This window comes from Panthera leo, chromosome A1 (genome assembly GCF_018350215.1).
Source record: "Panthera leo isolate Ple1 chromosome A1, P.leo_Ple1_pat1.1, whole genome shotgun sequence".
NCBI classification, from domain to species: domain Eukaryota; kingdom Metazoa; phylum Chordata; class Mammalia; order Carnivora; family Felidae; genus Panthera; species Panthera leo.
The window spans coordinates 118,787,958-118,814,281 of NC_056679.1; the positions used below are offsets into that span (position 1 = coordinate 118,787,958).

Here is a 26,324-nt window from a genome sequence, read left to right on the forward strand (position 1 = left end):
GCTCTGCCTGGAGTCCAATCAGACCTGGGTTTTTGTGCCAGCAGCAATGCACGGGCAAGCCTTTTACCTTCTTGCAGCCTCCATTTGCTCATCTGTGTAGTAGGGATAACAGTGCCTATCTTAAAGGGATTTGTTAAGGATTAAATGCAATTTTGCATTTAAGCATCTGGCACAAGTCCTAGACTTGGCAAGGGCTGAGAGCTGCCACTATTATTACTAGTTATTGTTTAATCACGTGCAAATACCAAGGCTAATTCTTTGATGCAACTGATGCTTAGATGAGGCCTGCAAGGGACTGGGAGTATACAAATAGGACCTTGTTTTTAAAGTGCTCACAGTTGAGTGAGGGGAATAGACAAGTGAATGGATCATGTAGGTCACCGCAGTAAGCACCCTCAGAGAGAAATACCCATTCACAGAGGCTGTGGAACATGTGACAGTTGAGAGCCTGCACTGGCACTGGACTGCTTGGCTGCTGGCTCTGAGTCTGCCGCTCTCTGGCTGTGCACGATGTGGGCAAGTTAACTTGCATCTCGGGGCCTTGGGCTTCTCTTCTGGAAGACTGGGATACTAGTTTCTCCCTCACAGAGTTGTTGTGCAGATTAAAGCACTTCACATGGCACCTGGTGCACAATAAGCGCATTTACGGGGGGTGGGGGGGGGGGTGGAGGGACGGAGGTGGTGTTGTTATTGTTGCTGTTGTTGCCTTTATGAAGTACAGTAAAGGCACAGATCAGAAGAATCAGCCACTTGGCTTCGAAAAGGAGAGAAAATCCATATCTGGATTGGCATCTTCTTCTTCCTTATGAAAAAGCATTTCTTATCCCCTGTATTTCAGAAGTTATCATTCTGAAAACAAATCTTCGCTGCCCCCAGAGCGTCACTGCATTTAAAGATGTCATACTATCCCATAAAATGGCTGGACCTTGGTGAATTTAGCACCCTTTGGGTTGTTTCAGATGTTTAGCTTTCATGAGTAAAGCCCCTGTTAATCTTTGTAGCTAAATCTGTTCATATACATGATCATTTCGTTAAGATAAATCCTGGAAGAATTTCCAGGTGAAAGGATTTGTATACTTTTGGGGTTTTGACCCCAATGGGGTTGAGTTCTCTTCAAACAATAGCCCGTGTTGCTCTTAAATACCTGGCTTGGGTCCTTCTCACTTCGGTCTGCACGTGGCCTGGGCCCCTCTGAGTGTAGTAGGGAACACTTGGAACAGGACTGGTCTCACCCATATCTGCCATGAACAGGGCATTAGGCTGTGGAGGGGTGTGTTCCTCAGGTGTCCAGGAGAGTGACGGTCACCTCGTTTTGTACTAAGCAATGAGCAGTGTAGGTTAGGATGGAAGCAGAAGCAGCTTGGAAGCAGGTCTACAAGCGTACTCTGGGAGCATGTAAGGAAGAAGATGGAGATGAGGAGAAAATCAATTAGATCCTGACTCAAGATTAATTTTTATCACATGAGCCAGAGGATGAAAGTTAAGGATGTGTGAAAACAGGTGCATCTAAGCCGCAGACCGAGCTGTTATGTCCCTGTCTGCACCGTGGATGGAAGCATGGAAGATGGGAAGACAGTGAAGCAGCTTATCTTTCCTCCAAATGTTAGGAAATGCGCCCTGGAAACAGGACTGGAACTTCCATACACTCAAATATTTCAGGGGCGCTTAGCTTTCTTCCCTGTCTTGGAGAAGAAACGTTTCCATTGAAAAGAATGCAAGTGTGCATATATTCATAGACTTCTTATGGTTTGTTTTGGAAATCGCTTTTTTCTTGAGAAACTAGAAATGACATCCAAGCTGGCTTGGAAAGTGCCATAGGAGGGGTTGAGTGAGTTGATGCTGGAAGGGAAGACTGGCCAGGAGCTGGAAGGTTCTGTGAGCACCCCTCACTGTCAGATGAGCAGGTGACAGGGCACTGTCTTGCTTGCACACAACTTACCCTTCCCTTTGTCTATCTGTGGATAAAGATAGAAGGCTACTTTATCAAAGCACTTTGCTGAATTTACTCTGTAGAATTAAAGTACAAATAAATACTGCAGGTAATTGGTGAGGGAAAAATTTGTGTATTTCCATATGGTGATGTTTTTCAGTTTAAGGAACTTTGGCTACTTAGTTACTTCCCAAACTCGAGTCATTTGCATAGACCTTCATTTACTCTTTGGCCCTCAACCACATAATTCATATGCTTTTGTTTGAATACATTTCTTTAAATTGATCTTAAACCCTCTGCCTTCTTTACATGGCTTCATCCTACTTAGTAAAATCTCTAAAAATGTGAATTTGATGGTCTCACTGTTTTACTTTCTAATATACATTAAACATGTAACCATTAAAATAAAGATAAAGACTTCTTACTTCTCACCTGTGAAATTTGTACCACGGTTTGGAGTCCACAGATAGTACTTTGAATTTTTGAGTGACTCCTTTCCTTTCTCTTAATGTAAATATGTGAACTCAAGTTTGTTTTGACTAGAATTGGGTTCTGATACTGTCATTTGGCTGTTCTGTCACTGGGGGTGTGCACTCTTCACCTGTTACTTCCATGCTGTGCACTTTCAGTTCCTGTGACACCTGTCCAGCTTTGGTGTGAACTTACCTTTCTTCAAGTTGTGGCCACAGAGCAAAACCTTGTTACAGGGATTGCTCTTGTGTGGACACACAAGCACATCTTCACATAACCCTTCTGTACCTTGATTTTTGGCAGATGATGTTTTTCAGAACCCCATTTCCTCTTACTTCCTCCTGAGTTCAGTTACACTTTTCTCCTCACTGATGTACTTGGACTTGAGAATTTTCTCTGTATTCCATTGGTTAGCCCTCTCTTCAGTCCCTGTTGAGATGTTTAATGGGCTTAAAACTCCTAGCGTAGCTCACTTGGATGCTTCCTTTGAGAGGTTCCAGTTGTTGATTGTCAGCGCACATTTTTCTCTCCCCTCTCTGCATTGCCCCCACTCTGTGCAGAAGACGTTTGTCTTAGACGCAAATCTCTGCCAATGCTCTTGGCCTCAGGTTGCAGGTTGTCTCCCTTTTCCTGGAGAGGAAGGTCCTGAGAGTCATCTTGGGAGTTCATAGGCTCAATCCTCTCTCTTTGTACTTCAGGCTCCTGGAAGCATGTGGCATATTAGCTCATGCTCCTGGATATGGGTCTTGTTTTCCAGAAGGAGTTTCTTCTTCTTCTGTGGAAATAGAGCAGTTGTGTCCCACGCACCTCCATAAGATTCTTCAGCTTTAATCTTATGGGTATTAGTGGAATCTTCTCCCAACAGCATTTTCCCTTTCCCTAAAGGTAGAGATCTCTTTACGATAACCGTGTTCTCTTCCCAGAATGAGGAGTTGGATGCTTTCTCCTGCTGTCTGTTGGGTAGCGACTTTGGTCAGTTCCAAGGCAGCACATGACTCCTCGTAGACAATCAATGTGTGGTGGAAGTGGGACTAGGAATGAAATGGGAACAGTCTCTGAGACAAAACTTTGTGGAAGGGCACCTGGGTGGTCAGTAAGTTGAGCGTCCGACTTCAGCTCAGGTCATGATCTCAGGGTTCATGGGTTCAATCCCCACATCGGGCTCTGCACTGACAGTGCCGAGCCTGCTTCAAATTCCCTGCCCCTCTCTCTCTCTCTCTCCCTCTCTCCCTGCCCCTTCCCCATTTTCTCTCCCTCTCCCAAAAAATAAACAAAAATTAAAAAAAAAAATTTGCAGAAAAGAAGAAAAGGAATTGATGGGGAAATACAGGATTTAGAAACATAGCAACAAATACAAGCCACTGAATATTGTTAGTGAAGAGGGACCAGAAATCCAAGTTGTATGTAGGTGGTCAAGGAATGCTTCCTGAAAGGTAGAATTCCGAGTAAGATGCTAAAGGAAATGAGTCATAGTCTCGCACAGAGGACAGAAGGGTGGCTGTGATGCTCTGCACAGGTAACAGGGAATAGTCTTTCTATAAGTAGCAGAGGGTAGCTCTTGTCTCTCGGACTGAGGATTGTGGAAAGATATGTTCCCAAATTGAACTTCCAAAACATTCTCCCACAGAAATCAGATTTTTCGTTAATGTATGTTTAATATATATATATATATATATATATATATATATATATATATATATATACATACATACATACATACATACACACACACATACCTATATGGCTCTTTAATTTATCAAGTGGTTTCTCATGCGAAGCCCTGTGCATAGCAACACCTCACTTAATCTCTAACATTACACAGGTACTGTCCCCGTTTGGGACAATGGAGGAAGATAAAACTTATATTAAATAACGTACTCGGGATCACACAGCAACAAAATAGGTTTGAATCCAGTTGTTGAGACCTCAGAGCTACACTATTAGCCAGTGATGATTCTGCCTTCTGGTTTCAACTTGGGGGGTTGTTCTTAAAGAGATGTGGTTCTGTGTGCTTTTGTGACCTAGCCTGCAAACCCCTTAATTCTAAGGGGAAGTATTCCCAGTTCTGCTTATGAACCTGGAGTCTACATTTCCCTTAAGGGAGAGAGCTGCCTGTACAGAGCTGGGGGTGGGGTGGGAGTGGAAGGCTGGTGTGGAAGGATAAACAATGCATTTGATGAAGAACCTTGAGACCAAGTTGGATCTGAACCTCATTCAGTAACAACAACAATCAAAGTTAAAATTATTATGCCTCACCCAACATGCCAGACAGCCTGCTAAGTGCATCAGTATCTTACTTCCTTCTCACAACTGACCATCACTCAGTGAGGCAGGTCCCCCCTATCCACACTTCACAGACAAGTAAACTGACGCTCCAGAGGTTAAGTAGTCACACAGTTGGTAAAGCACTGAGGAGGAATTTGTACCCAGGTGATGTCCCTTCCCCATGCCAGGTTGTCTCCAAAAGGGTGCCTCTGTCAGTTCTTCAGCCACGGAAGTGAAAGTTTCTAGACTGAATTACAGAAGCAGTAAAAGCCATCTGTCCTAGCATCTAGCGGTGCCATGGGGGCACTTGGACCATCTTAAATGGATTCCTCAATATGCATACCAGCAGGCAACAGCCCCTCTAGATCTTGTACCAACTATGCAGAGAGCAGGATGTGTTCAGCAGGACCTTTCATTTGCTGGGCCAAGGTAGTCACTATGATTTGCGATCACAGAACACATGCATCAAGGTTTTCACAACTGTGCTGGCAAATGAATGATATCAAAGGAGATGACTGTTTAATCTGTAAGGTGCCCCATGGATAACATCCTCCAGCAGAAATCAGAGTGCTATCTCCAGGTGAAAGGTACTGACATAGAAGCTGTACTTTTGCTGGACAAGTGTAGAAGGTGGAGCCAGAAGGATTAGAGGGAACCAGCAACCAGCTCTAGTCCCTTTTAAAGTTCTTCCAAGAGATTACGAGGTGACATTTATCACTGATTTTTGTCTCAGATTTTTAGTGCTTACACCAAGGTGTTGAAACCTCTTTCTTGGAACAGTGGTTCTTAGACTTGGTGTCCATTGGACTTGTGTAAGGAGCTTGTTAAAAATACGGATACCTGGTCTCCTCCCAGGTACGTTCTGAATCAGGAGATCTTGACTAGAGCCCAGGCATTGGTATTTTTTAAAGGACTCTGGTGATGCTGATGCCAGCTGAAGTGAGAGAGGCACACACCTGGGGGAAGGAGGGACAGTCAAGGCTGCTCATTTCTGTCCCTCCTAGCGCATCTCTTCGACTCTCTGTTGAGGTTTGTGACAGCCTGGTGTGGTGGTTGAAAGCAGGGGTTCTCCAGTCACACTGCATTGTTTCAGGCCATCCCTGTGACCTCGCAGCTCTGAGACCTAGAGTGCATTAGTTTCCCTTTCTGAACCTCCATTTGCTCATTTGCAAAATCGATCACTAATAACAGCTTCCTTGGAGGGCAGTTACCATGATTAAGTGAACCAGTGCAGGTGCATGTAAAGTACTTGACACTGGGCCTAGAACGTAGTAAGCACCTAATAAATGTTAGTTACAATTGTGATGATTATCATCAGACTATAGTTTTACGTTACATTTGACTGAGGAAATACTCCCTCTGTGGATCTTGCAGATTCCAAAGGAGAGGCCCCTATGTGAGAGTAATGCAGAGTCACCCTGGCCCCAGAGAGAGCTATTCTGGTGCTTGAATTCACATATATCAGCAGCTAGGATGAGTTGTGTAGCATGGGTGGGTCTGGGGAGTGGGAATAGATTCTTGGGCTTTGTTTTACACGGATCACCCTAACATGCTGCTGGAATTATAGCTCTCATTAATTCTCTTAGCTAATATAATTCATTTTGGACCCTTTCCCAGACAGACCCAGTGAGAGGTTAAGAATTCAGCTCATATACTTCTCATTTGTGTCTTCCTGGTTGAAAAATAACTGGGAATTCATAGTATTCAAAGGCTTATCGCATAATGTCTTTCTCCCAGCACTCAAAGCTGCGGCTTGTGCGTTTTCTCAGGTTGCCTCTGCAGATCCTGGGTGCTCTGGCCACACGTGTTTGTATTGGCAGGTGACGTGTTTATCCACATGGATTCCTACTGTCACACAGACTGTAAGGTGTAACGTGGCTCTTGGCTTCATTATGCATGATGACCACGTGTGACTGAAAACCACATAGTTGATGTGGCCATTTAAAACAATGATGCCCCGGAAAGCTAATGGCAAGCAAAAAGCTCAAAGTAGATCATGAAATGAAAAACAGCATGTTACAGGCTTCTATCTCTGGCTTTATCACTAAGTGAACAAAGCAAGTAACTCATCCATAGTTACGATGTTATACTATTTTGTTAGAAGCATATATGCGTATGTTTCTATGTATAGAAAATTTGGACATTGACATACCAAAATAAGTATGGAATATTTGTATGCTTTTCTGTACTTTAGAAGTTGGAGAGGAATGCATCTTTATTATGTATTGACTAATTTTTACATCATTAAAAACAAACTACCTATTCACACATTTCTTTACTATCCCAAGCCCATTTTTCAATGAGTCATGGTATAAAAATAAATATATCATTTTCTGTTTGCTAAACATTAATATAAGCATTCTTTAGTGGATTCCCTCACTTATCAGGGAACCAGAGATTAAATGAAGAATGTCCCTACTCCAAAGCAAGTGCTCAGCTAGGGGGAAGAAAAAAAGGCTTTGTTGTACATAGATTATGTATTTAACTCTGATCCTTCAACCCCCGGTTCAGCCGTATGTAGACGTTCGTTCCTACATTGTGGTTTTGGAAATGGTGGTGTTTCGGGGGTGGGCTTCCCCATGTGCCTGCAAGCCTCTTTCCTGTGAATCATTTCAATCCTGGGCCAGCTGCAGTGATTCCCCCATTCTCTCGTGAAATCCAGTTTTATTGGCATTTTTTCCTTTTGCAGAGAAAAGGGTTATTATGAGCGCCATGATTAGGAAATAAGTCAGTCACTCTACATAGGACCAAAATTGGTAGTTTTTGCTGAGGACAACCTGCCAAAAGTTGTAATAGCATGTACTATGTCCTATGGTCAGAACAACAGATCGACCACATTTTGTACTTATCAATACGCTATTTAGTCCCTCACTGCCCAAACTGCTTTTTAGGGCTGTTTTTTGAAACATTGCCCAAAATGTTATGTGCCCAAACACATTGCTCAGACTGCTTTTTCAGATTATTTTTATCATAGGGACTGACACTGGGTCAACATGAAATCATACCACCTCAGATTTTAGTGTGGCTTGGCACGCCACTGTTACCAGGAAGAAAAACTACAAGGGAAAAAAAATTGCTTCAGAAAGTCTGATTCTAAGCTTCTCATGTACTTGGGTGTTTCCCAGAGATGAAAAACTCAGAAATTACTGTGCACTCATCATTTTTTATTGCAAAATTCATTAAGCTGCCATACTGTTATCATCCTATCTTGTCAAGATGATACATTGCCAACTTCATTGCAAAACTTTAATAAGCAGGAGAAAGTACACCTCTCTCCCTGCCACAGCAAGGGAAAGCCTCTGGGTATATTGCTTTTGTCTTAGTATTTTTTGTCTCAAGTCTGTGTCTTTGCAGAACTCCCGTCAGTCTGGTAACTCCCTTTCCTCCTTGTTTGATCGTGTATACAGCGTGTTCCCTCCTTTGGGCTCTGGGCATCATGAGATGCTCTTAAACAACTTTTCTCTCCCGTCTTTTGACATCTAGGTCTCAGACATCATGGAAAGGTGATGTTAGCCCATATTCTGACAGACATCCACGCCTGGTGGGAAACCTCCCCCGGAGTGACGTTGCAAGTCTGTGTTTCCTATTTATCTTCCCACTCTGTGTATTCAGTGGGCTGGAGTGTCGACGCTTGCCAAGACATGTGAATTCGGTTTGGTGCTGCGTGTGCATTCCTGGCCTTGTCTCTGGGTTCCGTGATAAACACAGACCCTGCCTTTTGTGTGGGGGGTGGGGGTGGGGAGGGAGTGTCATTAGAGTGAGCAGGAGTCACTTGGTAAATATGGAAAGTGAGGTTGCTTAGCTCCCAGATTTCCATGGCAACTCCCAGAACAAGTACAATATCACCAAAATTATTCTGTGGCTTTCTTTTTTTAGTTGCAGTGATTTGGTTGCATAGTCCTATTTTTCCGCTCCTGATTTGTACAAAAAACACAGACTCTGCCCACTATAACCATTACTTTGGTTTCAAGGACATTAGTGGTGCCTGTCTGAAGCACCTGAAAATTCAGTCGCACAGAACTGCCTCTTTCTGTGCTAGCAGAATACGCTTTGATGGCTTTTGGTCACCGTACATTTATTATTTGCCCTGTAACCACTCATGGAGCTTTAGCGTACATTATGCATGGGCCAGGTGCCAGGAATGTGTGACTGATGCTCACCTCACAGATCACTGGAACAGACCCTGGAGGGGTTCTTTGTGGGCACGCATGCATGCCCCTGCCCTGAGTGGTTTGAATTTCTAAGCCCCAAGACCACATCTGGTTTATCACCCTTCGTAGAACATATGTTCATAAAAACATTCAGTGCTCACCCACACGTGTTTACAGTTGTTTGGGGATTTATTTTATCATTTCTTTGCTCCAAGCCCTTGTTTTCTGTGACTAAAATGAAGAGAGATTCTTGTTGACAAACATGTTTAAAGAAAGCAAGCATCCCCATGGACTTCAAGCAGTTTAGGAATACTCCTGAGTTGTGGGCATTCTTTTTCTTTTGGTCATTTAAGTGGTTCTCTCTGATCCTGTTGATTTGACTCATAACTGTTGTTGTTTTTCTTTTTCAATCCACTAGCCTGTAATTTCCTTTCCTTCAGCAATGTAATTGTCATCAATCCTTCTTAGACCTTCTGATGACGATGCCGGAACTGGCCTGAATCATCAGTGTCTCAGACAGGTCCAGCTCTGATATTTGAACAATTTGGTTAATTTCATTTTAAAAAATTGTGTTTTCGGCTGCCTGTTCTCATTATGTTTTTCTATTAGGGCAAGTACTCATTTGCCCACCTGACAAAGATCCCCCTGTTGGGAGTGACATTACTGAACCATGTTCTCTTTATTTTTTAATTCATACCAAATGTTTTAGAATATGTCTTGGTATAATTTGCCATAACCATTAAAACATTTGATTGGCTGTTGATTTTACTCTCCACCTCTTTGCTGGACTAACTTTGACTGTCCTGCTCACCCTCGGTGAAACTTCTGTCAGTGTTTCAGCTCAGAAGTCTGATACCTAGAAGCTCTCATTCTCACTATTTGAGGTCTCGTGTCCAATAAAACGGTAGTGGTCTTGTGGTCAAAGAGTGCCAGGTTTCCAGATTTCCTTACCATGGGCCCCATCGAGGCTTACCAGTAACAAACAGTCCGACTTTTGATATGTGTATTTAGCTATCTTGACTGCAGAACTATGAAGTTTTATGATTAAAATTTTTGTGTCTTCTTGTTGGACAAAGGACTCATTTCCTTGATCTTTTGCCTTTGTTGTCATTTTGTTATAGGTTATGCCATATTTGTAAGGCTCGAGATACCTAATGTAAGTTGAAATAGAATCTCCAAAAGGATTTATTTTCTAAAAAAGAATTCTAACGACCTCCACTGAATGAAATACTGGAAATCCTCAATTTCAATTTGGGGTTAGCCACTCATTTAATTCTCTTGGCTTTCAAGTCCAGGCAGGGTCGGGCTCTCACTGTCCATCCCTGTCCTCATTCCCACGTGGGTTCATTTCAGACACATGTCAGTTTCCATATGTAGCAGTCTTCTTGCTTCACTCGTTGAAAAAGCCAAAAATTTTACCTAAGTCCCATTTGTAGAATGAGATTCTTAAATGAGTGTTAGGATTCTGATAAAATGTTTGATAAAGCAAAGCATCTTTTTTTTTTAAATATAACTTCTTGTCAAGTTGGCTAACATACAGTGTATACAGTGTGCTCTTGGTTTTGGGGGTAGGTTCCCGTGATTCATTGCGTGTATCCTGGGTGTTGCAAAGATCTTTATCTAATTTTTTTTTCAGTTGTGATTTCAGAGTTTTATCTGTCCAATGTTTGTTTAATCTTAAGGTGCTTACAGTCTATCAAGTAAGATAGACATACAAACACGTGAATAAGTGCAAGTTAATAAATACTCTAATATGCACCTGACTTAAATACCTGACAGTTAGTGTAGAGGTTCACTGTCAATGCCAGTCATTGCCAATACTCGGTAAGTACTTAATAAACATTCATTGAATAGAAGAAAATTGAAGAAGATTCTATCTCAGATACTTTCTTTTCCTAATGGATAGTAAGCAGGAGAAAAAAAGTCCCAAAAATATTTTAGAAAAACAAATGTATTTTTAGAAAGGCATTCTTTTTAATTTATAGAATCATAGCCCTCTTATGGGCAACTAAATATAATCACAGGAGAGAGATCAACTATGGTAATACTCTTCTATTTCCTGAAAATGCAGAGAATTACATCATGCAAACTTGTCCTCAAGCTAGAGTTAATAAAACTATTCATCTCTCCTTCCCTCTGAAGCAGAAATTGACTCCATTGAACCCCAGAAAGGTATCATCTCTAGTCCCCTTTTCTATATGGTGGTCTTGGGCTTCTCACAGTCTTTCAGAAATCTGTATAAGAGTATTTTGGTCAAAGGAAAGTTTCACTTAGGTGATTCATACTGGCAAGTGGCATATCCATTTTCTCAGTGATCCTCTATATGTAATTTTAGAGTTGTTTTTCTTCCTGATAGCAAGTTCCCATTTAAAGGCCCTGGTAGTTTTCCTGCATCTTGGCTCATTGTAACTCTTTCAGTTTCTCTTTATTTGTTGTTGTTTCTGTTGGAATTGAAGCTCTTGAAACAGGAATAGTTCTAAATCTCAGGAATCAGGTTAATAATCTCCTTGTTTTTGAGATGTACTTAGAGTTCAGAAATGTCCCAAAAGCCTCACCGGATTTTTTGACTCTTAAAGGGTTTTTACTCTTACAGGGTTTTGTGGTTTTTGATTCTTCTATAGGGTTTTGTGAGGGTTTTTTTAAGTTTATTTATTTTGAGAGAGAGAAAGAGAGTGTGAGCAGTGGAGGGCCAGAGAGAGAGATAATCCCAAGCAGGCTCTGCCCTGTTAGCACAGAGCCCAGTGCAAGACTTGATCTTACAAACCATGAGATCATGACCTGAACCGAAATCAAGAGTCGGTCACTTAACCAACTGAGCCACCTAGGCGTCCCTCTTCTATAGGGTTTTAAACATGGCATTGGCAATTTGCCAAGGTATTAGGGGCTTCAGTTGTGTGTTTGTGTGTATGTTTGTGTATTACATGTGAAAATTACTCTAACATCATCTCATAAGCATAATACATTTTTATGCACATGACTAGTGCAAATGGAAAAATATTTTTTATCACATCACTCTCTTTATTGCCTAAAGAGACCTGAGTTCAAATGTCACCCTCTAAACTACCATGTCAATGAGTCAGTCTGTCTTCTTAGGGACATGGTATACCTCTGGCTTGTTTCAAAGGTCCAGTGTGCATTAACCCAGATATACTATTTCCTGATAAGTGAGTTGATTGTCTGCAATGGCAACTGATTTCATTATGGTGTATCTGTATTGACTGTGGGACAAGAACGACCTTCCAAGTCACTAATATTTTTGCTACAGCAGTGGTGTCTGTACCATTTAGCTAAATCGTCCCCCCAATTTTATCTTCATCACATGATTCCAAGCTTTTAAGGATGGGAAGAAAAAGAACGTTATTTTCTTTGAATAGTGTTCCGAAGCTTACAAAATGCATTCTTGCATATGATCCCAATTGATCCTCATGAACTCCTCAAGCTGTGCAAAGCAGCAGTCCCTCTCCCCATTTGATAGATGAGTTAACCAAGAAACAGAGTGAAAATTGCCTGAGGCCACTCAACCAGTCAGGAGTGGAGGCTTCAAGAGAACTCTGGTTTCTTCCTTACCAGCTTAGTAATACTCTCTAAGCCCAAATATAACTGTGTGGACTGTGTACTTGGTGTTTTATATGCAGACTATTCTGTAGCCCTTATAGATCTGTTAATCAAAGAACTAACTTGAAGCTAGACATCAAATACATGGAGCTGGAGGCAACCCAGAAAGGTCTGTCTTTGGCGTGGTCAGGAATTTACATTGCAGGGTCATAAGAAAGTTGATGGCCAAGGCGAAGATATTTTATAGTGAGGTGCTGTAGAATTGGAGGTAGGACGTGGCCCTAGCAATTAAGACCAGGCTGGGGGCAAGAGTTTTAGAATAAAAGGTGAGTGGCACAGAAACCAAGGGGATCTGTTTGAATGCAAGGGGCTGTGAAGGCTGCTCTGTTCTGCCCATCTGCCAGTCAAATGAAGACACACAATTTATGGTGCGGTGGTAGGACCCCGAGGAAAATGGCTGGTCCGTGTTGTCAGGTTTGGGGGGGGGGAGTGCGGGGGGGGGGGGTTGCTCCAAAGTTGAAACTCATGTGTTTTCCTGTTTCCTTTCCTCTTCCTTTTCCGCCTGTAATTCCTACCCTTTCCTATGTCTTTTTCTTAGTTTTGTTGAGATCTCAATCCATTCTCATGATTGCTAAGTTTTTGTATGTATGTAGGAACAAAATATCCCTATGAAATAATAGTAATGTGGGGCTCCTGGCCTTTTTTTTCCCACAGAGGAACAAAGAAACAGCATCATCAACTCCAGTTTAGAATCTGTCGTCTCATCAAATGCAAACAGCATCCTTAATTCCAACAGCAGCTTACAGCCCAACATGAACTCCAGTGACCCGGATCTCGATGTGCTCAAACCCACCCGGCCCAACTCGCTGTAAGTATGATGTCCGGCTGCCTGCCGCACCGTAGGCCCTTGCTGAGCTATTCCACCTGGAATTGGCCTTCTGGCCCCATCTGACTCTGAGCATTGTCCCGTGAACATGATTTTAACCTTCTTCCTAAGTGTGGAGCTTGGCTAGTTTGTTGTGGATTTTTTTAAGCATCATCATCTCAGAGGGGAATCATTATTCTTAACATACCGCTTCTTGGCCTTGGTGACCTTTGATTTACCATCCTGCTGAGGTGGCTTTGGTGATGGCTACTGACTGTGCTGGCTGCTGGGCATGAAAAGCGATTTCTTTTAGTTTTACAAAACATCCAGGCACTGTAGTAACTCAGAAGATCAGTAGCCAAGTCTGCTTCTCTCATTTATGTTGTCTTGGTTTCCCTTCTCCCTGATGATGTGGAGTATGTCCAGTGCTACCTCTGTGTCTCCTTCTAGAAAGAAGAGCTGTCCAGTAGCCCTTTGAGTTTCCAGATCCTCAAACCTTAGCATGACTGTGATCACATATCAGAGGCTAGAAAAGAGAAGAATCTTTGTTACTTCACCTTTGGGTGGTAAGCACCCATAGCCCAGAACAGGCAGTTTGGGGGCTGCTTGTCCATTCCTCCTCGGGAAGTAGATCCACTGTCTTGCGGTTTCCTCCCACATTGCCTAGCATGCTTCTTCAGACCAACGCATAAATCCTGTCAACCGGAGCCTTTGCAGAAAGTATGTGAGACCATGACCAGCACAGCTGGACCGTCAGGCTACAGTTGAATAAGACTCGGGAAAAACGGAGCTGACCTTGCCTTTCTCTAGTAAAAATAGTTTGAGGTTCAGCCACAGATTGCCTTCAGAGCAGTCACTGCACTTAGCGAGTCACCAGGATACGAGAACCTTCTCCTACCCCTCTCCGTGGCTTGGTTGCATCCTCACACCCTGCCATTCTGTGTCTCTAAGATATTCACGGTTTGTAGAGCTGCAAAATGGGTCCAACAGTTTTTGCCTTGGAGGAGAGTAAGGGATATTAAGGCTTGGGGGGTGGGGCTGGGGAAAGGACTCTAAAGTGGACTTAAGGGGTGCTTACACTGCAGATGAAACAGTAGCATCAGATGAAATCATACACTGGGAAAATAATGGTCTGTTTTCAGTTGTCGGCAGCTTTAAATTCTACCTCGATGTTCAGGAAATGGAATTACTTCCCTGTTACCTGGTGGGAAATACGGTTATTCACCAAGAAGTATACCAGTGCCTCAAGAGCTCAAAATAATTTAACTTGTTCAGATTATGGGTGGTGAGTCTCTTCTGCTTCTCCACGGCCGTGCTTGCCTGTGGAGGCTCTGTGTCTTGCCGTCTGGCTCTGTCAAGCACTCCTCTATCTGCTTTCGTAGACTTGAAGGACATTCTGGTTTCTTCTTCCTCTCTCTTCCCCTCTCCCCATTTTGTCCAGACTTCTGTACCTGTCGGTAACTGATGTGATTGGTTGGTCAGCATGAGCGAGGTTGAATTTCTAGCCCAGGTTGCTTACCGTCCCCTGATGGTAGCCGGCACAACCAATTAGTGGTCTTTAATCTTTGTTTTAAGTAGCTGGGAGCCCCCTGAGTCACCACTGAGTACAGTATGTCCGAAGGGACTGCTTTGGCAGCGAAGCAATAAATGGGACAGTGTTTTTTTAAACAGGTCCTGGAGCAAGGAACTTTGGATTTTTATTTTTCAGTTGTCTAGATGTGATTTGTTCCACATAAAACACTGGGGGTCACTCTGCCTGCTTCACACCATCCATAGTGACCGTTCCCTGCCTGCTGCAGAATTTGGGGGCTTTCCCAGGGAAGGAAGGGTGATGCCAGGAACAATTGGACTTTGTTTGACTTTCAAGGAAAGTTGGATGCAGGAGTGTGGAGGTTTCCAACAAGACTGCTCTCCTTCTAGGCTTCTAGTGAACACCTTCCTGATATCAATAAGTCTTGAGCTCAAGGCTGTTCCTGAAGTAGAAGCAGTATTGATAGTGGCACTGACACCAGAGTTTGCCACGGCCCTGAACAGGGGCCACACGAAAGGCCCTGTAAGCTCTACAGCAGGTTCACTGACCGTTTCTGAAACCCAAGGCAGTGAGATGCCATTTCCAAGTCTGTGCCGCCTTCATTTTTCCTGCCTGTGATTTGCTTGGGTGGACTATGGACAGAAACTAGGTGATCCTGGCAACAGAAGCCACAATACTTTGCCTCAGAAAACTAATTCTGAGAAGCCTGTCAGCACGGTATGCCATGGTGATTGGGCTCAGTCACAACCAACGGAGACCCTGGGGAATGAAAGGGTCCATTCCCTCCATCATTGTTCACTTTAAAGTACACAGAGATCCTTGAACGGGAACACTTAATGATGCAGATGAAAACAGAAAACAAAGTCAGGGGGTGGGGGATTACCATTAGTTTGAATATTAATTAGGCATAAGGTGGGGAACCAGTCACCAGAAGCTGTCTGTTCTCCTTTTTATTTCATATATTTGCTTTTCATTGTTTTCATAATGACTGGAACGGTCATTATGACCGTGTAATAGTCATAATGAAAGGAACATGCTTTGTGACTCAGCATCCTTTGGTACTTTAGGGACCACATTTTGCTGTCTCATTGGTAAAACTTTCCTAATTCTCCAAGGAGATCAGGGCCCTCTTGTTTGTGTGGGCATAATGCTAAATCAGGCATCAAAATTAGAGATGCGCCATTCGAGCCATGCCAGGGCAAGGCTGCAGTGTTTGCATCTTTGGCAGACCTCCTAAATGTACCCATCTCTCCTGAAGATCAGAAGACACCTAAGTCAGGACCAAAGTCCAGTCTAAAATTGTCAGCAACTATTGCTGACCTATTGTGTGGCCAGACCTATGCTAAGCTACCAGGGGTAAAAGAGAAAAAGAGGATTTCTGGCCTTCCCAAGAGTTTATAAAGTGTGTCTGAGGAGGGAGGACAATGGTATATGGCAGTGCTAAGTGGGATTTATAGTGCATAAGTGCTTTTAGAGTTTACCAACTTTTTTTTTTAACATGTATTTATTTTTGAGAGATAGAGACAGAGTAGGAGTAGGGGAGGGGCAGAGAAAGAGAGAGACACAGAATCCAAAGCAGGCTCCAGGCTCTGAGCTGTCAGCAGAGAGCCTGATGTAGGGCTTGAACCCATGAACTGTGAGATCGTTATCTGAGCCAAAGTCGAATGCTTAACCTACTGAGCCACCCAGGAGCCCCCAGAGCTCACCAACTTTAAACTGATTATGTTGAGTACGTGCGCCAGTGAGAATATCGGAAAGGGTGGCTAGATGAAATGTGAGGTTGGCGTTAGCTAAGACTTTATAGATCAAAATGGATGGATGAAGGTCATTGCAGATAAGGGGGAATGAGGGAGGCAAAGATGATCCACAGTGGAGAAAAACAGCCTACAGACCTGCATGCTGGGAGAAAGGGAGCTTCCTTTCTCCCCTACCACTCCCACCAAAAAACAAAACAAAAACAACACCTACTAAGCCAACGTTTACTACTAAGCCAACGTTTATTTGTTTATTTATTTGTTTGTTTGTTTGTTTATACTTAAGCAATCTCTATACCCAACATGGGGCTTGAACTCATGACCTTGAGATCAAACCAACTTGTCGTGCTGGAACAACTAGACATCCACATGCAAAATAGGTAGATAGATAGGTAGGTAGGTAGGTAGGTAAGTAGATAGAGATACAGACTTGATACCTTTCAAAAAATTAACTCAAAATGGATCATAGACTGAAACGTAAAATGCAAAACTATGAAATCTCTAGAAGATGACCTCAGAGAACATCTAGGTGACCTTGGGTTTGGCAATGACTAGGAACATAATCCATGAAAGGAAAAATTGGTAAGTTGGACTTCATTTAGGTTAAACACCTATGCTGTATGAAAGATACTATTAAGAAAAAGAAAAGCCAAACCCAAAATAGGAGAAAATATTTGCAACACACATCCCTGATAAAGGATCGGTGTGCAAAATATATACAAAGAAATCTTAAAGTTCAGTAATAATTCAACAAACGGCCCAATTCAAAACTGGGCAAAAGATCTGGATGGGCACCTCACTAAGGAAAACATTTAGAGGTAAATAAGCATATGAAAAGATGCTCAACATCTTAGGTCATTAGGGAATCGCAAATTAACACAATGAGCTCTCTCTGTACACCTGTTAGAATGCCTAAAATCTAAAACAGTGACACCACCAAATGCTATTAGGATGTGGAGCAAGAGGAACTCTCATGCGTTGCCAGTGGGAATGCAAAATGAGATACCCCCTTTGAAAGACAATTTGGCAGTTTCTTAGAAAGCTAAACATAGATTTCTCATACAACACGGTCCAGCAATCACACTCCTCAGTGTTGACTCAAATGAGTTGAAAACTGAAGTTCACACAAAAACCTGCCCATGAGTATTTATAGCAGCTTCATTCATAATTGCCAAAACTTGGAAGCAACTAGGGTGTTCTTCAGTAGGTGAGTGTATAAACCAACTGTGGTACATCCAGACAATGGAGTATAATTTGGTGATAAAAAGAAGTGAGCTGTGAAGTCATGAAAGAAGCCACTCTGAAAATACTACAAAATTTATGATACCAAATATCTGACCTTGTGAAAAAGACAAAACCATAGAGTCAGTAAAGAGATGAGTGGGCAGGAGGGAGGGGTAGTTGGAACACCGGGCATTCTTAGGGCAGTGACACCATTCTGCATGGTACTGTAACAGTAGGTATCAGACAGTATGCATCTATCAAAACCCGTAAAACCAGTGGGTCACAGAGTGAATCCTCACGTCAACCATGGACTTTAGTTACTAATAATGTATCAGATGGGTTTGTCACTTGCAACAAATGTACCTCACAAATGAGAGATGTTAATTACAGGGGAATTTAGGCAGTGGGGAGACATTTCATGGAAACTTTAGTTATTTTGAGCAGTTTTTCTGGAACCTGAAAACTGCTCTAAAAAATTAAGTCTATTAATACATTTTTTTTAAAATCTGGATTTCCAACTTCTTTTGAAAAGTTAGATTTGACCATGCTAAATCCATGTGTTACTTGGTAACAGATGATGCTCACCACAGGGGCTATCTCCTCACAACTGGCCTGCTTTACTCTGTCTTATCTTCTGGCTGTATCCCTGTGATAGATTAAATATGGTCAAAGAAGCTTTGCAGCCCCCATTCAGAGATGGACTCCTTGGATCTGGGCTGGCCTTCATCCTCTGCCTTGATTTGGCCAAGAGAATGTGGTACAGATGATACTGTGTGTAACATCCGAGCCCAGGCCACAGGACCTTGTAGCTTCCCATCTCATCTTGGAATCCAGCTGCCATGTAAAAAGTCAAGTCTAGCCTCCTTGAGCATGAAAGATCATTGGAGAGAGAAGCCCAGCCATCCCAGTCAAGCCCAAGTCTAGGCCACCAATCAGTTGAATGCAGCCACATGAGTCCAAGAAGGACAAATAGAGAAGCTGCCCATTCAACCCACAGATTCATGAGAAATAATACATCGTGGTTTTTTAAGCCACTGAGTTTGGACCAGTTTATTCAGCAATAGTTAAATGACACAAGGCTCGTGCGTTTGTGACCTCAGAGCCCTCAAACTTCCTTGAGAGAGGGCTGCATCGCCTGGGTAAGGTAGAAAGGCAGTAAAGGTTCTCATTGTAGAGAGTGGCAGCATGGAGACTAGCCTGTCAGTTTTCAGAATCTTCTTTGAAAGAAACGATTCATAAATGAGATTCTAAGAAGTTAAGAGACAAAGCAAAACCCATAGCTAATGACTGAGGCAATCAGAAAGATAGCTCAAACACGGGCATGGAAAGCAGGAAACCCAGGGTTTTACTGCTGACACCAGCATAGACTGGCTGGTGCCAGTCCTCAGCCCCAGGCATGCCCATCCCCCCCCCCCCCCCCTCCTTGGGCCAGACCAAGCGGGGCTGACCTGTCTCTGAGAACGGAGGTTGTTCAGATGGTGCTTACAAAGGACTGACAAAATAAAAGTCACTCTCTACTCTCCCAGTGACCAGTGGAGTTGGCCTTATGCCGCTGCCTTTCTGGAAGATAGTGATTTTTAAGGAGGAAGTAAACAGATACTGAGAAAGAAGTCAGGGGACGTCCCACTAGGGACATAAAAATCTTGAGTAATTCCCTCAAGTTAAAAACTCCTAGGTGAATGCTTTCTTCAGACCGCTGGGGAAGGGACGGAAGGGCTTGTTAAGATGGAAAGCACGCTAGGAGGATAAAGGATGATTCTAGCCATGGAGGAACCCACCCTTGGAGTTCTCCCTGCCTGAGTGGTCCCCACCCCTAGAAAATAACTCCCTGCCCAGTAGCCTCATAAATAAAATGATTTTTTCATGTCCCTGCTGCTTAACACACACACATACACATACACACACACACACACACACACACACACACACACACATACACACACAAACACACACACCCATTTCCAAGTTATTTCTGGTGACCTAAAAGGTGTGTGCATGCCAAATGCCTTCAAATTGTGCCACAGTCAACCACCCTCTACCTCTTTGTGGCCAGGGAGAGGCGAGAGAACAACCTCTGGAATTCAGAAGATAAACAGGGCCTGCTTCCAGGCTGCCTTGTTTCTCTGAAGCAGTGCTGGCTCCTCCTGACTTTGATTCAGCTTCTCTCAGATGAAATCTGGGGAAAACTTGAGAGGTATCTGCAAAAGTTTACTTCTGTTTTACTTAGTTCAGTCAACGTTCACTCAGCACATGGTGCTTGAACACCTCCTGTGGGCCAGGCGTTATTCTGAGTGCTGAAGATGGAGTGATACACACAGGGGAGTTTCTGTCCTCCGTGGTCTTGTCTCATAGTGGAGACAGGAGGTACATCAGTGCCTGTATATCAGATGTTGGAAAGTTCTGTGGAGAAAACTAAGGCAGAATAGAGGAAGTACTGATTTGGAGGGAAAGGAGGCAAGTTACTTTAGTGCTTTCCACTGTGAATAGCAGTTAGTTTGTTTTGGAGGGACTTCTGCCCTCCTCCCTATTTCCTTCCTGTCTCTCTATCCCCTCAACCTCCGTGTGTCTTTCTCGTGCATGGACAGATGTCCCAGGCTGTTCCCCTTGCCTTCCCGCACCAACTTCCCACCTGGAATCGGACACTGTGACACTGGAGCTGTCAGTCCGGTCATTGAGTTATCAGTGAAAAGGAGGAACTTCTCTACGGGCAGGCATTGCCCCTCTTGAAACCCAGACCAGCTTGGGGGTAGGCATGCCTGTTGCTGAACAATTTGGAAACATCCACCTCCCACGGGGGTTGAGCTGTGTGCATAGCTGTTATTTATTGAGGCCAAATGAATCACAGAATGAATAGTATGCATTAAACGGTGATAATAAACGGTATATTTTTAAGTAATTTCATCACCTAAGTGTGATTTTATGTCCAAAGAGTTACACCCAAACAGGCAGCTATGATTTTACTACAATGATCTTGATTTGTCATTCTTTGGAATGCAGAGATTCGAAGAGGAAGTTTTCCTCTGTGGCTGAATCACTTTCTGTGGAGGAGGATCTTTCCTCTTAAGAGTGAGGATTCTGATTCTCACCCACCTCCAGGCACAAAAGGTCTCTTCAGACTGTTTTGCCTGAAAAAGTGGTGGCATCCTCCACCTTGGGAAATAATTTGAAAGCAACATCATTTTCCACAAGGGATCCGTTGCCTCCTCTTGTTCCTCCTCACAACCTCTGGGGTGGTTCCAGCCGGGCTCGTTCATGGTTGTTTCTTAGACCACCTCACAACCATCCCACTTACACCTCAGTCTCCTGGGACCACCATGGCCACCACTCCTCCCAGTAACCAGGCCACGTTCCCTTGGCATTTTTAGAGATTGTCACTGATGTGACCCGTATTCTTGTTTTCTGAGTGTCTTCCTGTCAGCTTTTCCCATTCCATAGCCAAGATCTCCTTCACCAGTTTGGAGCCCAGCTGGCCTCACTTGGTTGAGGGTGGAGATTCCTGCCTGATGACCCATCTGATTTTTATTGGATAAATGTGTTTGGTTATTAGCAGTTCTTTTTTTTTTTTTTACATAAAAATTGCTCAAGGCAGCCCTCACACTTCATGACCCAGCAGGATTTCTTTCCCAAGCAACAAGGCTGTCAGTGCCACTTGGATCTCTACAGCCTGTCAGCAGAGGGGGTATGGGAGGAGGCGGGGACGGGACATCGTTCAAGTCCTTAGCCACATCCCTGTTTTCCAGCATAGTGGAAATTAAACATAGAAATAAGTGAATTTAATCTGAATTTAGCTGCTCTGACATGGCTCATGGCACTGTATCTTATAGGTAAGTTGGTGTTAGGCATTTGTAAATCTCGAATTTTTGATCCAATCTTTAGGGAAGGAAATAGGCTTAATATTTTGCGCATGGCTTTTAGCACTTTCAAGCCTATGAGGGGACTTTGAAGGAACTTCAAGTTGCCATTTTTGTCCCTTAGAATTAGATTTGGAATTGTTTCTCTCCCTACATGTGTACTTTGGGGAAATCTTATCAGTAGATTCAGATCCTAAATGGAGTAAATTAAAATCATATTAAAGTGCTCCTTTTTAAACCTTTTTGGTCAGTCTGGAAAGCAGATGCTTACTTAGCTAGGAACACATCTCTAGTTGGAAACAGCCTCATGATCTTATTTTTCACCCCTTCTCTGCATTAAGTATCTAGAAAACCATGCAGGATCCAGTGTAGACTTCCTTTGCTCTCAGCTACGTAGGTCTTCCAGGGTAGGGGCTTAGCCCAGTCAGGTGTTCAGGGTCCCTGGTACGACCTGAGAGCCCGTTAGACATACCCACTTTCAGGCTTTACTGCAGACTCGCTGGATCAGCCACTCTGGAAGAGGAACCTGGGGCTCTGTGTTCCAACAAGCCCTGCAGGTGATTCAGATACATCCTGAAGTGTGAGAACCACAGGCATAGAGCTCATGGGGCGGATGGACTTCCACAAGAATAAACATAGAATTTACTTCCTTGTAAAGCCTGCAGGACCATGCCTGCATCATCCCTAGCACTCTGGTTGTCCCTGCAGTGATGACAGTAGAGGGGCTTCAGAACACCCTGCCTCTGGCCTTTGAGATTAGTCACAACTTGTGAGGCTGATGACTGATGAGTTTGCTTCTCAGAGGAGCCCAATTAGCTCACCAGGGCTGCACTTTCCAAAGCCTGAGGGAAGCCAGCCTGCGGCTTTGCAAATGCATGCTTTTTGGTCACAAATCAAGAAAGGGTCGGTGCACCAATTAAACCAACAGATATTTTTATTGAGCACCTACTGTATGTGTAACACGAGAAGATGAAGACCTTTGCATTGAGAGGAAAACAGCTTGGAACATGGTAGATGACCATTAACATGTATAGGAGATTTGAGACTTTTAAATCAGCATTCCCCAAATTGGTGCAAGGAGGAGGGGGACAGGTGGGGAAGAGTAGGAGCTGAGTTGGATACAGTTGAACAGATTCTTGTCTCGAGGACTTTTGAGCCACTAAGATGTCCATTGTGAATCTCCCAAAGGGCATGTGTTATACCACGTTTCCTAAATGTATTTGACCTTAGCACATGCTCTTTACGGCACTTCTCTTTAGCCTCTTAAAACTGTAGTCTATAGTTTAAGAAATGCTTTTCTATGTGAACACTCTACTTTTGAGGGGGGAAATGTATTTTTCCTAATGGATGGCACTATTAGGGCAACAGTCCTTCTGTAGAGCATTTATGGTTACAAATAGCTGTCTGAAGGCTGACATGGGCTATATCATGTCCGAAAAGCTTTGGGATCTGGTGTCAGGAAAAACCCACGTGGCCTGGTAGTGAAGCTTTGGCCCTGCTGTTTCCTGTCAACTTGTGCAATTACTTTCCCTCTCTGAGCTAAACCTCTTCTGCGAAATGGGAATAATAACAGTAATAAAAATAATTGTAGTAATAACAAGACCTACCTTCAAGGTTGTTGTGAGGGTCAGATGAATTAATGCCTGTATAATTAAGTGGCTAACAAAAATTGGTTTTCTTTTATGCTAAGCAAAAACTGGTTTGCTCTTAGACTGTTGCCCTACTATGAACAAATCCTTACTATCGATTTTTTCCGGTGGTAACAGTAGACACTCAGTGTTTATTTTTTTGTTTGATCCTGGTGTGACACAAAGAACCCATATTAAAAATAATGAGGTAATTTTAAAATAAAACACCTAAAACTAAGTTAACTACAAATAACCAAATCCCCTGAAAGCAGTCAAAGCACTCCTCGTTCAAGACTGGCTTCAAGCTGTTTGCACAAAGTCAGCAGGCTCAGGTGTTTACTCTCCAGAGTCTTGTCAAGCCATCTATCTACTCCCATTGTTTCTCTGTTGGGTGGAGCCAATTGGAACGATACTAATTAGAGGAGAACCTAATTGCAATCCTGAGATTTCACTGGGGGATAATTTAGCCTCAGGAATTCCTTTCCAGCCTGTGACTCTGTGTAAATTTGACTGTCATTGTGACAAAAAGAAAAAGAGTTTCTAAAAGCATTCTGAAATTCTGCCTCTTAGTCATTCACTGCATTGGTTCTATCGTGTTCTTTTAGTGCCTATTAGCTTCTTTCCCAAAGAAGCAGTGGAGCTCTTCCCAAGACATTGCTTCAGTGTTCCCTTCAATAGTCCTTACAAATTGGACAGGTGATGGGGGTGTGCCTGGGTCACTGTCAAAAATGTGCAGTAAAGGAATAAAATAGTTGCTGTACAGACCCCCCCCTTACCTCTTTTTGCCTTAAGTGAAGAAGCTGTGTCTTCAGAGGGAGCCAAGATGATATTGTCCACAAAGAAATAAATGCGAAGATATCTGCCCAAGGATAATGTATTAGAATCCTAAGAAGAAACATCAGCCCCATGAAAATAGCATAATTCAGGGATGGTTTATTTATAAAGGATTGGAGGCAAGAAATTCATAAGAGATAGTACAGTAAACCAGGGCTAGTCGCACCCAACCAGTTATCATCCTTAGGCTGGAGGGACTTGCATAGAAAATGGTGGCCAGACCCGAAGCAAAGAGAGGTCTATAGAGTCAGTCCCTTGAGAGGAATTTTCGTCAAGGGGCTCACCCATGTGCAGACAACCTCTCAGGGAGACAAGGGAATAAATACCTTGGCTCTCTCCTTTCTGCTGGTGATCTCTTGCACGAGCTCCCCCCCTTGGTGGCCCCAACAGGAAGCCAGAGGGTGCAGGATGTAATCCGTGTTAGTTAGCTCTTAGGGAAAAGAGGGCAGGAAGGACAGTGGATGTTCTCCAGTGCATATGTATATTGTAACACCACTTATAGAAGCCACAGTGTGGGACCTGAAGGGATAACCATTAGTAAAAGACTGCCAAAATAAATCCCGGAGTATACTGCTAACCAGTACAGCAGAGGAATGAAGGAGTTGTATTTGTGCTGGTATGAATAACCTTCTAAGGTCCATTAAGGGAAAAGCAGGGTGCTGTGTTTCTCAGCCCAGGATGCACATTAGTATACCTGGGGAACCTAAAGTAAAAAAATGCCAACACTCCTTTCCCGGAGCCTCAGAGTTACTTGGCCTGGGGTGGTATCTGAGTTTTGGTATCTTTCTTAAACTTCCATGGTGGTTTTGATATTCAGCTAGATTTGAAAACCATTTGTGTGCGTGGTATAATCCTACTTATGTGTAAGACTCCAGTGATATATACACCTGCAGATATGTGTACATGTTTGTAATGTTTCTGGAAAGATACAGGGGAGTGAATATATGCGGTTGTCTCTCATAGAGGCACGTGGGACAGTGGCCTTTGGTGCAGGGGACACTGATGTTTCCTTTCAACACTACCCGTTTGTAGTGTTAGAATTTTTTTACCGTGTGCATGCCTTGATTGTTCCATTTCGAAAACCCAGAAGTCGATTTTCTCAGTTTTAAAATCACCATTTCATTTTTTTTCTTAAATTTATGAGGTACATCTTTGTGCGAAGGATTTTTTTAAATGTGCTTTAATTTCCAAGTTTTATTGAAAAATATTTGGCACACGTCACCATGTAAGCTTAAGGCATACAGCATGATGGTTTGATTTTTAAAATAAGAAATGCTTTACAATCTGTGTGTCATTTTTGCCCAGAGGTCATGCTAATCTTATCCTTATTATTCGAATTTTTAGTATATGTGCTGCCGAAGTGAACAGAGGAATTTTGTGAAACTTTTAAAATTTGTTACATCCTCAGTAACCAAGGATGTTAGACCCTGTTTGAAGAATAAGACCTATAACAAGAAGGTATAGCTTTTGGTGAGTTTCAGTGAAGTCAAGTTTTCTTGAATTATTATTTCAATGGCCAAATGACTCTTGTCCAGGTCAGGTTAGAAAATGGTAACTCTTCAGGCAGGAAAGGAAATTTGTCTCAAGGAGCTAGGTAAAGTAGATGCAGTTAGATCCCTGCATCTGGCCTGATTTCAGATTTCTTACTTATTTGAGAAGCCTAACTTAAGGAAATCAGAAAGTCATTTTTTATGTTTACTCATGAAGTCCTCCACCGTCTCCTAAACCAACATTGTGAAATTTAAGTAGTTCAATTTTCTTGTGCTATATATAGTTCTCTAACCTGATTTTCATCTGTCATTCTCCATCTGCTCTCTCCCCCAATTTCCTTTAAAACCCCCATTTTAAAGCAGAATATATAATGGAAAAACCTTAACTCTTGACCTTTATGGAGGTACACTAGAGTTATTCCATAATAATTAGCAGTTGCCCTGGTAACCTCAGACACACTGCTTAAATCACCTGTATTCATCACTACCCCCTGCCTTCTAGCCAGTAGGATCACCTGCTTCAGGCTAATGAAAAAAGGAACAATTATTTTTATAATCCTTTTCAGCTTCTGTTGTAGGAGTAGGAGCAGTGATACTGTTTGTGATTACTTGCACTCAAAAGAGATTTTGTTGTTGTTCTAGTGACTGAAAGCAGTGACATAGAGAAATCATCTTGGGTTTTGAGCAAGTTGGCAAGCTCTACTCAGTTTATTTTGTTCACTACTGTACTCCCAACCTTAGAAGACGTAAGCAGGTACAGCTTGCAGATGAGAAT

At 42.9% G+C, this 26,324-nt stretch overlaps 1 protein-coding gene and 1 non-coding gene across 8 annotated transcripts in view; one reads left to right on the forward strand and one right to left on the reverse strand.

Annotated features, from left to right (window-relative positions):
* The window catches only part of ARHGAP26 (Rho GTPase activating protein 26), a 422,569-nt gene that overhangs the window by 336,066 nt on the left and 60,179 nt on the right, over positions 1-26,324 (forward strand). For all 7 annotated transcript variants that reach the window (XM_042938105.1, XM_042938115.1, XM_042938124.1 and 4 more), the window contains one exon: positions 13,087-13,240. In XM_042938105.1, coding sequence (XP_042794039.1) covers positions 13,087-13,240 — 154 coding nt within the window. The remainder of the gene's footprint in view (positions 1-13,086; positions 13,241-26,324) is intronic.
* Positions 25,321-25,425, reverse strand: LOC122202761. Its single transcript, XR_006194869.1, has one exon. It is a non-coding gene; the product is annotated as a U6 spliceosomal RNA (small nuclear RNA).